Source organism: Lathamus discolor, chromosome 5, assembly GCF_037157495.1.
Source record: "Lathamus discolor isolate bLatDis1 chromosome 5, bLatDis1.hap1, whole genome shotgun sequence".
In the NCBI taxonomy this organism is placed as follows: Eukaryota; Metazoa; Chordata; class Aves; order Psittaciformes; family Psittacidae; genus Lathamus; species Lathamus discolor.
The window spans coordinates 38,716,800-38,729,471 of record NC_088888.1 but is presented as its reverse complement, the minus strand read 5'-3'; the positions used below and the strand labels follow the sequence as shown (position 1 = coordinate 38,729,471).

The 12,672-nt window shown below is 43.1% G+C and overlaps 2 protein-coding genes across 3 annotated transcripts in view; one reads left to right on the top strand and one right to left on the bottom strand.

Moving 5' to 3' along the window:
- PRKN (parkin RBR E3 ubiquitin protein ligase) overlaps positions 1 to 10,616 on the bottom strand; it is a 730,480-nt gene extending 719,864 nt beyond the window's left edge. For both annotated transcript variants that reach the window (XM_065680442.1, XM_065680443.1), the window contains exon 1: positions 10,524 to 10,616. In XM_065680442.1, coding sequence (XP_065536514.1) covers positions 10,524 to 10,530 — 7 coding nt within the window. In that variant the 5' untranslated portion in view covers positions 10,531 to 10,616. The remainder of the gene's footprint in view (positions 1 to 10,523) is intronic.
- The window catches only part of PACRG (parkin coregulated), a 240,920-nt gene continuing 238,690 nt past the window's right edge, over positions 10,443 to 12,672 (top strand). The window contains 3 exon segments of the mRNA XM_065680444.1: positions 10,443 to 10,593; positions 10,596 to 10,643; positions 11,257 to 11,441. Of these exon segments, the coding sequence (XP_065536516.1) occupies positions 10,443 to 10,593; positions 10,596 to 10,643; positions 11,257 to 11,441 (384 nt within the window).

The window sequence follows — 12,672 nt, the reverse complement described above, 5'->3', positions numbered from 1 at the left end:
TATGATTATCAAATCCTCTTAAATTCAAACACTTGCAAGATACCACACACTGTAGTTCAGAAGGGAGAAATCGTGTATTGTGAAACAACTGACAGCTGTATAATTAAAGATTGCCTGCTAATCATCTCCAAACCAACCTTTGAAGTAGCACTCTGAATTCCGGGTATATAGCTGCACGCGTCCATTTTTTACTTCTTTTAATGGAAAACTTCTAACATAATTGGCTACATTTTGTGTTACAAGTTGAACAATACTCACACACAGTGCATCACAAAAAAAAAAAAAAAAAAAACACCAAAAAAAACCCCACAATTAATTCTTCCCAATCAATTTTTATCTGTTTTACACAAACCTGTTTGGCAAAGAACAACATTCCCACTAATGGCTTCACTCTCCCTTGGGCTTCTACTAAATAAACTTGAAAACCTGCACCATTCTTGGTATTGTTTGCTTCTGTGACCTGAGCACTTACACAGCTGACAGTACCATGCCACCATGACACAGTGTATGGTAGTGCAATTGATTTATTTCAGTAGACAGGGATACACATGTTTCCAATTAAGAAGGCTACTCCACCTCTTGAGACAGTGTTATCAAAACAGAATCCAAGAATGTCTCCAGCTTTCAATGTACCTACAAAAGCCACAGTCATTACTCTGGCAGGGACTTTCAAGCAGCAACATTTGCTGTTAAGCTTTCCAAAGTATCTTTTTATTTTTTTTCTGCTTTGCTAGTGTAGGTGTTCTCCTAATCTTTTGTGGGAATAAGTGGAATTTTAAATTCTTCGTTTTATTCTCATCTTACAGACTGGACTAAATGTTTCGGCAACCAATACTATATTTACACATCACATATGCAAAAATTTATCCTTACCGATACAAAAGTTGTTCTTGGTTTATCATTCTTTGCCACTCAGAAGAAGAAATAGGACTTTAAATATAATCTCCTCCTTTATAATGCCTTTTGTCCAAAGGACTGCATAACCGTTTATCAGCTGTGGATATGTTCCCAACATCAGCAGGAGCTAAACATACCCTACAACAACTGACAGTGAATATGCCAAAGGACTAAACAGATCAAAAAAGCACCCTGCTAAAATTACTTAGTCCCATTTTTCCCATCTCCTATTGCGCTTTCCACTTATCTTGAGCCAACTTTGATGTTCACTGGGCCCTTCTTTGAGGATGATATCCAGTGAAAATGGGCAGGATTTTTGCTACAATAGCAAACTCAACTAGTTCAACAGTCAAATTAATATTACGGCCAGCGACAGGAAAGAGGCAGGATGCACAGATGGCATCAGAGAATGGGAGGGAGTAGCAAGAGAAAAAAGAAATGGCAGCAAAACCTTTTAATGACTGATTCAGCTACAGCAGAAGTCACACAACCCTATCACAACAAGAATTTAGCACAATACAGAGTGAAATCTTAACATATGTTGTCCTGGGTTTACCAGGAGCTGTTTTGCTCCTTCTTAGTAACTGGTGCAAGCTCTGTGTTTTGACTTCCAGTCTGGGCAGAGAGCTGATAACACCGATTGTTTTTAATTGTTGTTAAGTAATGTTTATTCTGGCCAAGGACTTTGCGAGCTTCATGCTCTGCCGGGGACAAGGGGAGGCTGGGAGGAAGCAGAGACAGGACAGGGGGGTTGTGGAGTCTCCTACACTGGAGATATTCAAGGCCCACCTGGACAAGTTCCTGTGTGATGTACTGTAGGTTACCCTGCTCTTGCGGGGGGGTTGGACTAGATGATCTTTTGAGGTCCCTTCCAACCCTTGGGATTCTGTGATTCTGTGACACCTGACCCAAACTGACCAAAGAGGTATTCCATACCACAGCACGTCATGCCCAGGGAGGTAACTGGGAGTTACCCCGAAGGGCACACTCTCTCTTTGGGGGGGTCAAACTCGGTCGGCGGTGGTATCGGGGGGGGGAGTGGACGAGCTGTGAGGATCGGTTTAAACCACAACAATATGTGCATGTCTACTCGTTATTCTCTTTACAGATATATCACTAGGTAACCAAGTAATATAGAAAAGGATGGGGATTTTGGCAATAAGAAATGATTTTTTTAAAACTGCCAGATCTATATCTGTAGGGCCCTGTCCAAAAGGCTCAGAAAACTTCATCAGGATATCCTAGCCACTGCTTGGTCAGTCTTTAATGCATCTTGATATTACAATACTGCTATTCTGTGATCATTAAAAATTAAACAAATCAACCCAACCAACACTCTTTCCTCCCCACTTTGATACTTTTCCTTCAGAAAGAAATCCAAGTCTTCTAATTCCTTTTCAAGGAACAAACAAATATAGAATGCTCACATATACCATACAGAAACTAGATGTATTTTGATGATAACCTATTTCATGATATTAACTTTCTAAATTCTTCCTGATAAAGTAATTACAAAGCATTATGTAGGAAAATAACTAATGAAATACAAATTCACACACAATGTTTCAGCCACTGGCCATCATATTTGAAAAATCGTGGCAGTCAGGTGAAGTTCCAAACAACTGGAAAAAGGGAAATATAACCCCCATTTTCAAGAAGGGGAAAATGGAAGACCCAGAGATCTACAGACCAGTCAGTCTCACCACTGTGTCTGACAAAATCTTGGAGCACATTCTCCTGGACGACATGCTAAGGCACATGAAAAACAACAAGGTGCTTGGTGACAGCCAGCATGGCTTCACTATGGGGAAATCCTCCCTGACCAATTTGGTGGCCTTCTATGATAGGGCTACAGAATTGATGTATAAGGGTAAAGCAGTTGACGTCATCTACCTGGACTTGTGCAAAGCACTTGACACTGTCCCACACGACATCCTTCTCTCTAAATTGGAGAGATAGAGAGATCAATTTGATGGATGGACCACTCGGTGGACAAAGAACCGGCTGGATGGCCGCACACAAAGAGTTGTGGTCGATGAGAAAATGAACATGAGCCGGCTGCAGTGTGTGCTTGCAGCCCAGAAAGCCAACCGTACCCTGGGCTGCATCAAAAGGAGTGTGACCAGCAGGTCAAAGGAGGTGATCCTGCCCCTCTGCTCTTGTGAGACCTCACCTGGAGTACTGTGTGCAGTTCTGGTGTCCTCAACATAAAAAGGACATGGAACTGTTGGAACAAGTCTAGAGGAGGGCCACGAGGATGATCAGGGGACTGGAGCACCTTCCATATGAAGACAGGCTGAGAAAGTTGGGGCTGTTGAGCCTGGAGAAGAGAAGGCTGCGTGGAGACCTCATAGCAGCCTTCCAGTACCTGGAGGGGGCCTATAGGGATGCTGCGGAGGGTCTCTTCGTCAGGGACTGTAATGAAAGGACAAGGGGTAACGGGTTCAAACTTAAACAGGGGAAGTTTAGATTGGATATAAGGAGGAAATTCTTTCCTGTTAGGGTGGTGAGGCACTGGAATGGGTTGCCCAGGGAGGTTGTGAGTGCTCCATCCCTGGCGGTGTTCAAGGCCAGGTTGGATGAAGCCTTGGGTGGGATGGTTTAGAGTGACGTGTCCCTGCCCATGGCAGGGGGGTTGGAACTAGATGATCTGAAGGTCCTTTTCAACCCTAACTATTCTATGATGCAATTCTGTACATATACTACAATAAAGTTACCTCAGCAGAAGAAAAAGAGGCTCAAAACAGCCCCAGCAAAGCAGGTAATGCTTATGAAATGTGAGGAATATTCAATGTTCAGAGATTTAGGTTTTATTCAATCAAATTAACTATTAGAAAGATTATAGCACATGTTCATGACACAAGTGTAACAGTGACCCACAAATCAAGCTATCATTCCAGTGAAAAGTACGTATTGTAGGGGAACTATCCATGGCACTAAATAAGCAAAATCGAAAGCCAAGATGACAACAACAAAAGGGGGAAAAAAAAAAAAAAAAGAAAAAAAAAATCACAACATGATATCCTAAAAATATCTAATAGACAATGCCTAAAACACTTTTTCCTCTGGTTCCTAAGCTGGCACCATTATTTTCTAGTCTCAGTTCATTCAGAGAAATTCTGAAAGTTTGTCACTTTGCTTCCTTAAGATTATATTCATAACAATGAGAAATACTTATGCAGAAAGGTTACTGACACACTGAAAAAAAGTGCAACACAGAGGAGTGATTGGTCATCCAGATAGCTAAAACCTTCTCCTAGGCTCACATTCTCCCTTAACTTGATTACTGCTGTACGAATCATATTTCATTGTCAAAGCCCTTTGCAACCTGTTTCTACTACTACTTTCACCTCTCATTCACTACAAAAACGCTGACCTGTCACTGTTAACTATCTAGAACCCACCTTCTAAATTTTTTAACACATTTTGGGGTCTTCTCCCATATTTTTGCTCTTTGAGATACTTAAAAAAAAAATAAAAATCCAAGAAGTTGCCCCAGTACATTCCTTAAAATTCAGTTTTAATCTTTTTTTTTCCACCTTCCTGTAATACCTATTGAAAACTAAAGAACACATTATCTCTCTCCTTGCACCAACACTGGTTCTCAGCTGACCCAATAGTAAACATGTGTCAGGTGAATGAACGTTAGGTCAATGAAAACAAACTAAAACACCTCCCACACCCTTAAGTAAGTGGGGGTTTTCACAACCCAAGTCAGTAACTAGCTCTCTCCGGAGTCAAATGAGTATCTATGTCAGCTCAGTGAATACAGGGCTGGGGAGTAAGGGGGAAGCAAAGGCAAGGGAATGTTCTTTAGGCAGCACTCAACTGCACTATTCACAACCACTTTTGCATCTGACTCCACAATTTACAGTCAGGCAATGAAACGATGAAGCAATGCTCCCTTAGTTACATAGACCCTTATAACTTCTGTGTCACCACATTGTGAATCAGCTCAGGGAACTGATCCAGATTAAAAGGAAACTATTTCTTCTGGATTATTTTTCTACTTTACGAAGTACCTGAAGCAGAATGCAGCCACTAAGAAAATGTGAACACAGAAAAAAACAAGTGAATAGGAAGTGACAAAAAAGGCACAAATCTGGATATACATGAAGTCTTGTAAGCTTGAGGTAAAAGGCAGTACAGAAGTTGTCCACAGAAACGCTTTCATCTATAGCAAACTCCTTTGACAACTGGCTGATAAAAGACAGTAAGTGTGACACAGGTCCTTCAAACAGCTGATACTGAGCTCATTTAATTTGTAGCTCTGTTATAAATATAAAAAGCAGCAAGAATATGGCCCCTAAAGGTCAGTAATTTGCGCAAGGATTCCTATCTTGCATCAAGTCAGAATGTAGACATAGTGTTCTCTATTCAAAATGAAAAACACCAACTTAAACACACCTTCTTTTGTATAATTATTTTTAATTATTAAAATAAAATCAAATAAATTTCTATAGAGAAGTTTCCCCAAAGTCCTTAACAGAAGAGCCAAGCAGCAAGCAATATAAATAAACAGAAAATGTACAAAAAAACATATACCCATAAATGAAAAAAGCCACTGAGGAATCATTCTGGCAACTTCACTTAGAAGTGAAGCCTATTAGAGAACAATCTTCTAAAAACATTTATAAAAGCAACAATCATCTTCACCATTTACCTTCATAAGTACTTTTAAAGATAAGCCCAAGAATTAAAATCCCAGAAGCACTCATGAAGTCACTGCATTGCCACGCGAGTGGCAGCTGCCATGGACTTTCCAGATAAATTTGTCCACAGAATTTCTACACAAGTGGACTGCAACATAATTAACTTGATGTTGCAATACTCTAAATGCAGATTTCACACTGATGAAAATAGTTACATATTTTGAAGGCCTTCCTCAAGGAATAACCTCTTACTGAAATAAGCTTTCTTTTTTTTTTTTTCTTTAAGTAATATGCTAGCACTCACAGATCCATTTATAATGAAATCTTTCTCCACAAATCTCTGTTCAGTCAACAAAAATCTAACAAGGCAGAAGAATGTAATAACAAGTAGGATGGAAAATCGTATGAAGATTATTAAAAGCCAGGGATACAAGTCAATTGTCTAACCTCTTCTGGAGCAGTAAGTGTTACAGAGAAAGATCTGCCACAGCAAAATATCTTAAAAAAACTTCCAGCAGAGGGAAAGTTCAAAAAAGAACCATGGGCACAGTCAAACACTTAGAGGAAGATGGAGTAGAAAGGTTCACCTCTTTCACTGGACAAAAAAATTAGAATAAAAGCAGAGATTAATAAGAAGAAGTAAGAAAAAACAGTAATAATAACATATTAATCAGGTTTATTTTTCCTATTTCACAGAGCAAGAACTAAGGAACATAAAATGATGGGAAATTACAAATCAATTAAAGGAATTGTCATGTATTGCCTAATTATATTATAAAATTCCTTGGCACAAAGACCCAGGAGGACATAAAGCATTTCCAAAAATATGACACTAAAATATTTTAGAAAATATGCCATGTCCTTTGTAGGATAATTCTTTAAATACTCTGGTCAAAAAGCTGCACACAGATTACATATATTATTTCACCCTTCCCCTCCTGCCCCCAATATCACCATGTCATTCCTAACTCAGAAATGTTTAGAGGAGACCTCTGAGAAATCAGGAAATCAGACTAGGTCTCTGTATCATAAAGTTTAAAGACAATTCTTACATCTCCAGGGTCTGATTTTTTCTTTCCCACTTCCCCCAACAAGTTGTTACTTAAATCATTTAAGGTTGCAACTCATGTTAAGCCGTGTTTATAAATATGCAACTAATTTCATAATTAATATTCACAAACATTTCCATCTGCCACAGTGAAAATGAAATTATACTTCCTCACTCAGTCATATAAATATTATCTTTATGAGCTATAAGTAAACATTTAGAATCCAATATGAGGGCCAGAGGCATCAATTCTTAACCACATGGGCAGTCCCTTATGTACACTCAACTTTTCAAAAGCATTCAAAACCAAACACACACTGCAGCTCGGTAAAAACATTTATAGAACCATAGAACCACAGAATAGTTAGAGTTGGAAATGACCTTTAGTACAACTAGTTCCAACCCCCCTGCCATGGGCAGGGACACCTCACACTAAACCATCCCACACAAGGCTCTGTCCAACCTGGCCTTGAACATTGCCAGGGATGGAGCATTTACAACTTCCTTGGACAACCCATTCCAGTGCCTCACTACCCTCACAGTAAAGAACTTCTTCCTTATGTCCAATCTAAACTTCCCCTGTATAAGTTTCAACCCGTTACCCCTTGTCCTATCACTAGAGTCCCTAAGGAAGACTCCCTCCCCAGCATCCTTAGTAGACCACCTTCAGATACTGGAAGGCTGCTATGAGGTCTCCATGCAGCCTTCTCTTCTCCAGGCTGAACAGCCCCAACTTTCTCAGCCTATCTTCATACGGGAGGTGCTCCAGTCCCCTGATCGTCCTCGTGGCCCTCCTCTAGACTTGTTCCAACAGTTCCATGTCCTTTTTATGTTGAGGACACCAGAACTGTACACAATACTCCAGGTGAGGTCTCACAAGAGCAGAGTAGAGGGTCAGGATCACCTCCTTCAACCTGCTGGTCACGCTCCTTTTGATGCAGCCCAGGATACGGTTGGCTTTCTGGGCTGCAAGCACACACTGCAGCCGGCTCATGTTCATTTTCTCATCGACCAGCACCCCCAAGTCCTTCTCCACAGGGCTGCTCTGAATCTATTCTCTGCCCAACCTGTAGCTGTGCCTGGGATTGCTCTGAACCAGGTGCAGGACCTTGCACTTGGCATGGTTAAACTTCATAAGGTTGGCATCATTCCACCTCACAAGTATGTCAAGGTCCCTCTGGATGGCATTCCTTCCCTCCAGCGTATCAACCGAACCACACAGCTTGGTGTCATTGGCAAATTTGCTGAGAGCGCACTCAATCCCACTGTCCACGTTATTGACACAGCCAGTTTTTTATCCACCAAGTGGTCCATCCATCAAATTGATATCTCTCCATTTAGAGACAAGGGTGTCATGCGGGACAGTGTCAGACGCATTGCACAAGACCAGGTAGATGACATCAACTGCTTTACCCTTGTCCATCAGTTCTGTAGCCCCATCATAGAAGGCCTCCAAATTGGTCAGGCAGGATTTCCCCTTAGTGAAGCCATGCTGGCTGTCACCAAGCACCTTGTTGTTTTTCATGTGCCTTAGCATGCCTTCCAGGAGAATGTGCTCCAAGATTTTGCCACGCATGGAGGTGAGACTGACTGGTCTGTAGATCTCTGGGTCATCCATTTTCCCCTTCTTGAAAATGGGGGTCATATTTCCCTTTTTCCAGTCGTTGGGAACTTCACCTGACTGCCATGATTTTTCAAATACCATGGCCAGTGGCTTAGCAACTTCATTCGCCAGCTCCTTCAGGACCCACAGATGGATTTCATCAGGTCCCATGGACTTGTGCACATTCAGATTTTTAAGATGGTCTCAAACCAGATCCTCTCCTACAGTGGGCCCAAGGTCTTCATTCTCACAGTCCCTGTATCTGCCTTCCAAGACTTGGGTAGTGCGGTCAGAGCATTTGCCAGTGAAGACCGAGGCAAAGAAGTTTTTAAGAACCTCAGCCTTCTCCACATCCACGGTAGCCAGTTCTCCCGAGAGCTTCCAGAGGGGGCCTACATTGTCCCTAGTCTGTCTTTCATTTCCAATGTAATTATAGAATCCCTTCCTGTTACCTCTCACATCCCTGGCCAAGTTTAATTCTAAGTGGCCCTTAACTTTCCTGACCTGGTCCCTAGCTTCCCAGACAACATCCCTGTATTCTTCCCAGGCCGCCTGTCCTTGCTTCCACCTTTTATAAACCTCTTTTTTCCCCTCAATGTTTCCTTAGCAGCTCCTTATCTGCCCATGGAGGTCTCCTCGCCCTCCTGCTGCACTTCCTTCTAGTTGGGACGCAATACTCCTGAGCTTGTAGCAGGTGATCCTTGCATATCAACCAACAGTCTTGGGCCCCCTGCCCTCCAGGGCTATATCCCATGGAACCTTACTAAGCAGGTTCCTGAAGAGGCCAAAGTCTGCTCTCTTGCAGTCCAGGGCAGTGAGCTTGCTGCACGCTCTTCTCACTGTCCTGAGGATCTCAAACTCGACCATCTCATGATCACTACAAGCAAGGCTGCCTTGGAGCGTCACATTTCCAACCAGCCCTTCCCTGTTGGTGAGCATGAGGTCAAGCATGGCACCTCTCCTTGTCGGCTCTTCTGTTACTTGCAGAAGAATTTTATATAGTATAGCAAGGTATGAAGTCAGCAGACACAAAACTGCAAGATGAAAGACAGTACAATACCTGACACTCTGTGCTTTCCTTAAGCCAAGCTCTTCATTTAAAATATTCTTTGTTACATAAAAATGGCCATTTAGCAAGAAAACTGAGTAAGATCCCATTATTAAGAGAACAGTTACATAAATAATTAGACAGACTGAAAATACCATACACATAACTTAACTTTCTTTTTAGCTGTTGTAAAACTGAATGAAAACATTTCCAAATACTTGTGTTCATATACATATAATTTGAAAATATTATGTTTAGTTGAAAGATCCATAGGATTCTTGGTTACTTTTGAGATGTTTATTATAAAAAAACCCACTAAATACTTCAACAATAAACGTATGTGTTTCAAGTTGATCAGGTCTTACATATACAGCAACTATAACACCCACACTCAAGGTGAAACAGCAAGTCTGAGGAAGGCAAGGAGTTGTTGAAATACAAGCACATATTTTATATTTTACAGCTTTTACCTTAAATAATCCACAGAAATGAGAAAGTGAAAGCAAGATGAAATGTGTCACAAGATGCCAGGACTACAAAATGGATCCTGTGATTTGTGGGTCTCCCTAGGTATGCACTGATCTTATGAACAAGATTAAAAACCCCACTTCTAAAACAACCCATTCACATGTCATTATCAGCATTAGATGGCACAGAAGCCAAATCAAGGGCCGAAGGGTCAAACGTCCAACATGACTAGGCTTAAATTGCTTTTTCTGAGCACCCCCAGCAAGTACCATGAAAGACCACCACCACGCATGGATACAAGGCAAACACAAAAAAACACCACAGATCACATAAACCCTACCCAGAAATATTTACAACTGAGGGGCAATAAAAAACAGCTTTGAAACGACCTCAGTCACTAACCCTGGGCATGCCGCTGATGGGTCATCTCCACCAGAGGGGTAAAGGAGAGCGCTGAACACCTTAACACTCTGACCCCGCGCCCTCAGCGCGCCCTGCCAAGCGCACCAAGCGCTTTCCCCCGAGGAGCGGTAACGAAACAAGGAGGTGCTGAAGGCACCGCCCAGCCGGTGACCCCCGAGAACCGCAAGCAACGGGCGTCCCCCACCTCCCGCAGCGTGGTCCCAAGCGGCCCACCCCACTGAGGCATCAGGGCAGGCGGCGAGGCCGGACACGCCGACCTGGACCAAGTGGAGGCAAGACAGCCCAAGCCGCCCCCCAGGGCCGATGCGCCCGCAACTGCAGCGGCGGCCGCGGCAAAGGGGCGGGCAGGAAAGGGCGGTTCTGCATCCGGGCTCGCTCACTCACCTATCATGGCGGCGATGGCGGGGGAGGACGGCAGGGCATGGAAGAGGAGGGGCGCGCGCACCCTCACGTACTTAACGCACGCCGCGCGCGTGCTCGCGCAGCCTTGCCGGCAGTACGAGCGTGAGTGCTGTGGGGGAAAGGTGCGCAAGGCCCCCTGGGTAACGTAGTTCTAGCTTCTTCACACCGCCCGTTTCTCCTCAAGTCACCGCTTCTTCTCCCCCCCACCGCCACCGTGTTAATTACTTCGTGTTAATTGCTGTCGAGCCGCCCCGCTTTTTGAGTGCACCTGCTGGTGGGCAGCGCGGGGGGAGCGTTGCCATTGGGGTGTCTCTGGTTAACCCCGTCCTTCCCCCCGGCGCGCGTGGCGCCCGCCGGCAGAGGCGGCGGGTTGTTGACGCGTTGCCTAGTGACGGTTGCGAGGCCGGGGACGCGTGTTAGCGCCGGTGGTAGCCGGTGGCCGGTGACGACCGCCGCCCGATCCCGGTGCGGGAGCAGCGGCGGTGAGGTGAGGGAGAGGCGGGTCGGGATGAGCAGGTGGCGGTGGCGGTGGCGATGGCGGTGGAGGGTCGGGGATGGACGAGTGGCGGTGCCGAAGGAGACTGAAGGGGCAGGGAAACCGCGGGAAGGGGGGTGTAGGAGGGTGTCGCTGCTTGGCAAGGTAACAGAGGCAGTTCTACTGCTTTTTCTAACTTAGTGGGTCCGCGGCGTTGATGTTTGTTTCTTTGCTTTCCAGTCTGCGTTTTCCATCTTGCTGTGGTGGAGGCAGGTGGCGAAATGGTAGAGAAGGAGGGCTCAGGCCCCTCAAAGCCCGCAGGTGGTAGGAGCCCTCAGCTCCAGGAGCCCCTGGGGCATGTGAAGAAAAACAAGCAGCAGGTCTCCGAGGGATTCACGATTAAAGCTATGATGAAAAACACCGTGGTATGTTTGCTGCTAGCATAGAAGTGATGTTAATTAATTTGCTGTCATGTGTCCAGGAAGCATAGCAAGTTGGAGCTGAGGATAAAGCATGTCAGGTAGGCGTGTGAGTTGCTAAAACTTAATCTGGAATTTGCTGGTTGCTGAAATTGCCTTCAGACTTTACAGAAGTATTATTGTAAGGTAACTGCCTGTGCCTGTGGAAGTGGCGTTGCTTCAACTCCAAGCATATTGATTTGGTACCACAATTCTTTTGTGTTGTTTTGTATTGGCAGTGCATGTTCCATTGTATCGACAGCCTGCAGAACTGTGTGCAAGGCTCACTTTTAGCAAACCTCAATTTTAGCAAAATGCTGTCAAATGATACTGTAGTATTATTTGAAAGTGTTTTCATATTCTGGCATGCTGTGGTACAAAATTAAATGTGAATATCACATAGGCTAGCTAAGATCTAGCAAATACATTTCTTTTAAAAATAAGCCTAAAAATATAAAAAGCTTCCACTCAATATAGGAGAACACTAAACTGGAAACAAACTTTAGTTCTCGAACTGTTAGTTTAAAGACAAAGATGAATTGATCCAGCAAGCTTCACTTTCAGCAACAACCCCAACAAATTTAGAGGTACATGAGAGAAAACACTAGGGTAAAGGCCTTTGAAATTGCTTTATAATGTTTTATTTGACTACTTTTGTAAGATTTTAGGAATAAAACAAGTTTCAGCTAGTACAGAATGCAGATATTTGACATGTAAATCTATGAACTAATGAGCACACCTTATGCTTGAACTCCTCAATTGTATTTTTCTATATTTGGACACAGTTCAAGGTTCAATTGCTCGAAGTAGAAAAAGGAAGTTATTTAGATTGCAGTTTCAGATTTTCATCCCTCTGTCCTTCATTTTGGAGTCTACAGTCTGTATGTATTGGAATGAATTCTCAACTGTTGTTTAAACTCCTCTTTCAAGCCATTGTCAGTAATGTGTGTTGAGAAAGACTTTCTTACCCTTTGCTCTTTTATAAGAAGTCATAGCAAGGTTTTTATCCTAACCATAGAGATAATGGGATTTATTTACATTCTGAAACTTGTGATTCAACATTATATTCATCCATATTGTGCTACTAAAATGACTTTATTTACCTTGTAGCAGTAACAGTTTCTGATCTGATTTTAAGGCATTTTTAAAGCATTGTTTAAAAGAAAAAGGTTTTACCTTTCTATTATATTAGCTAATT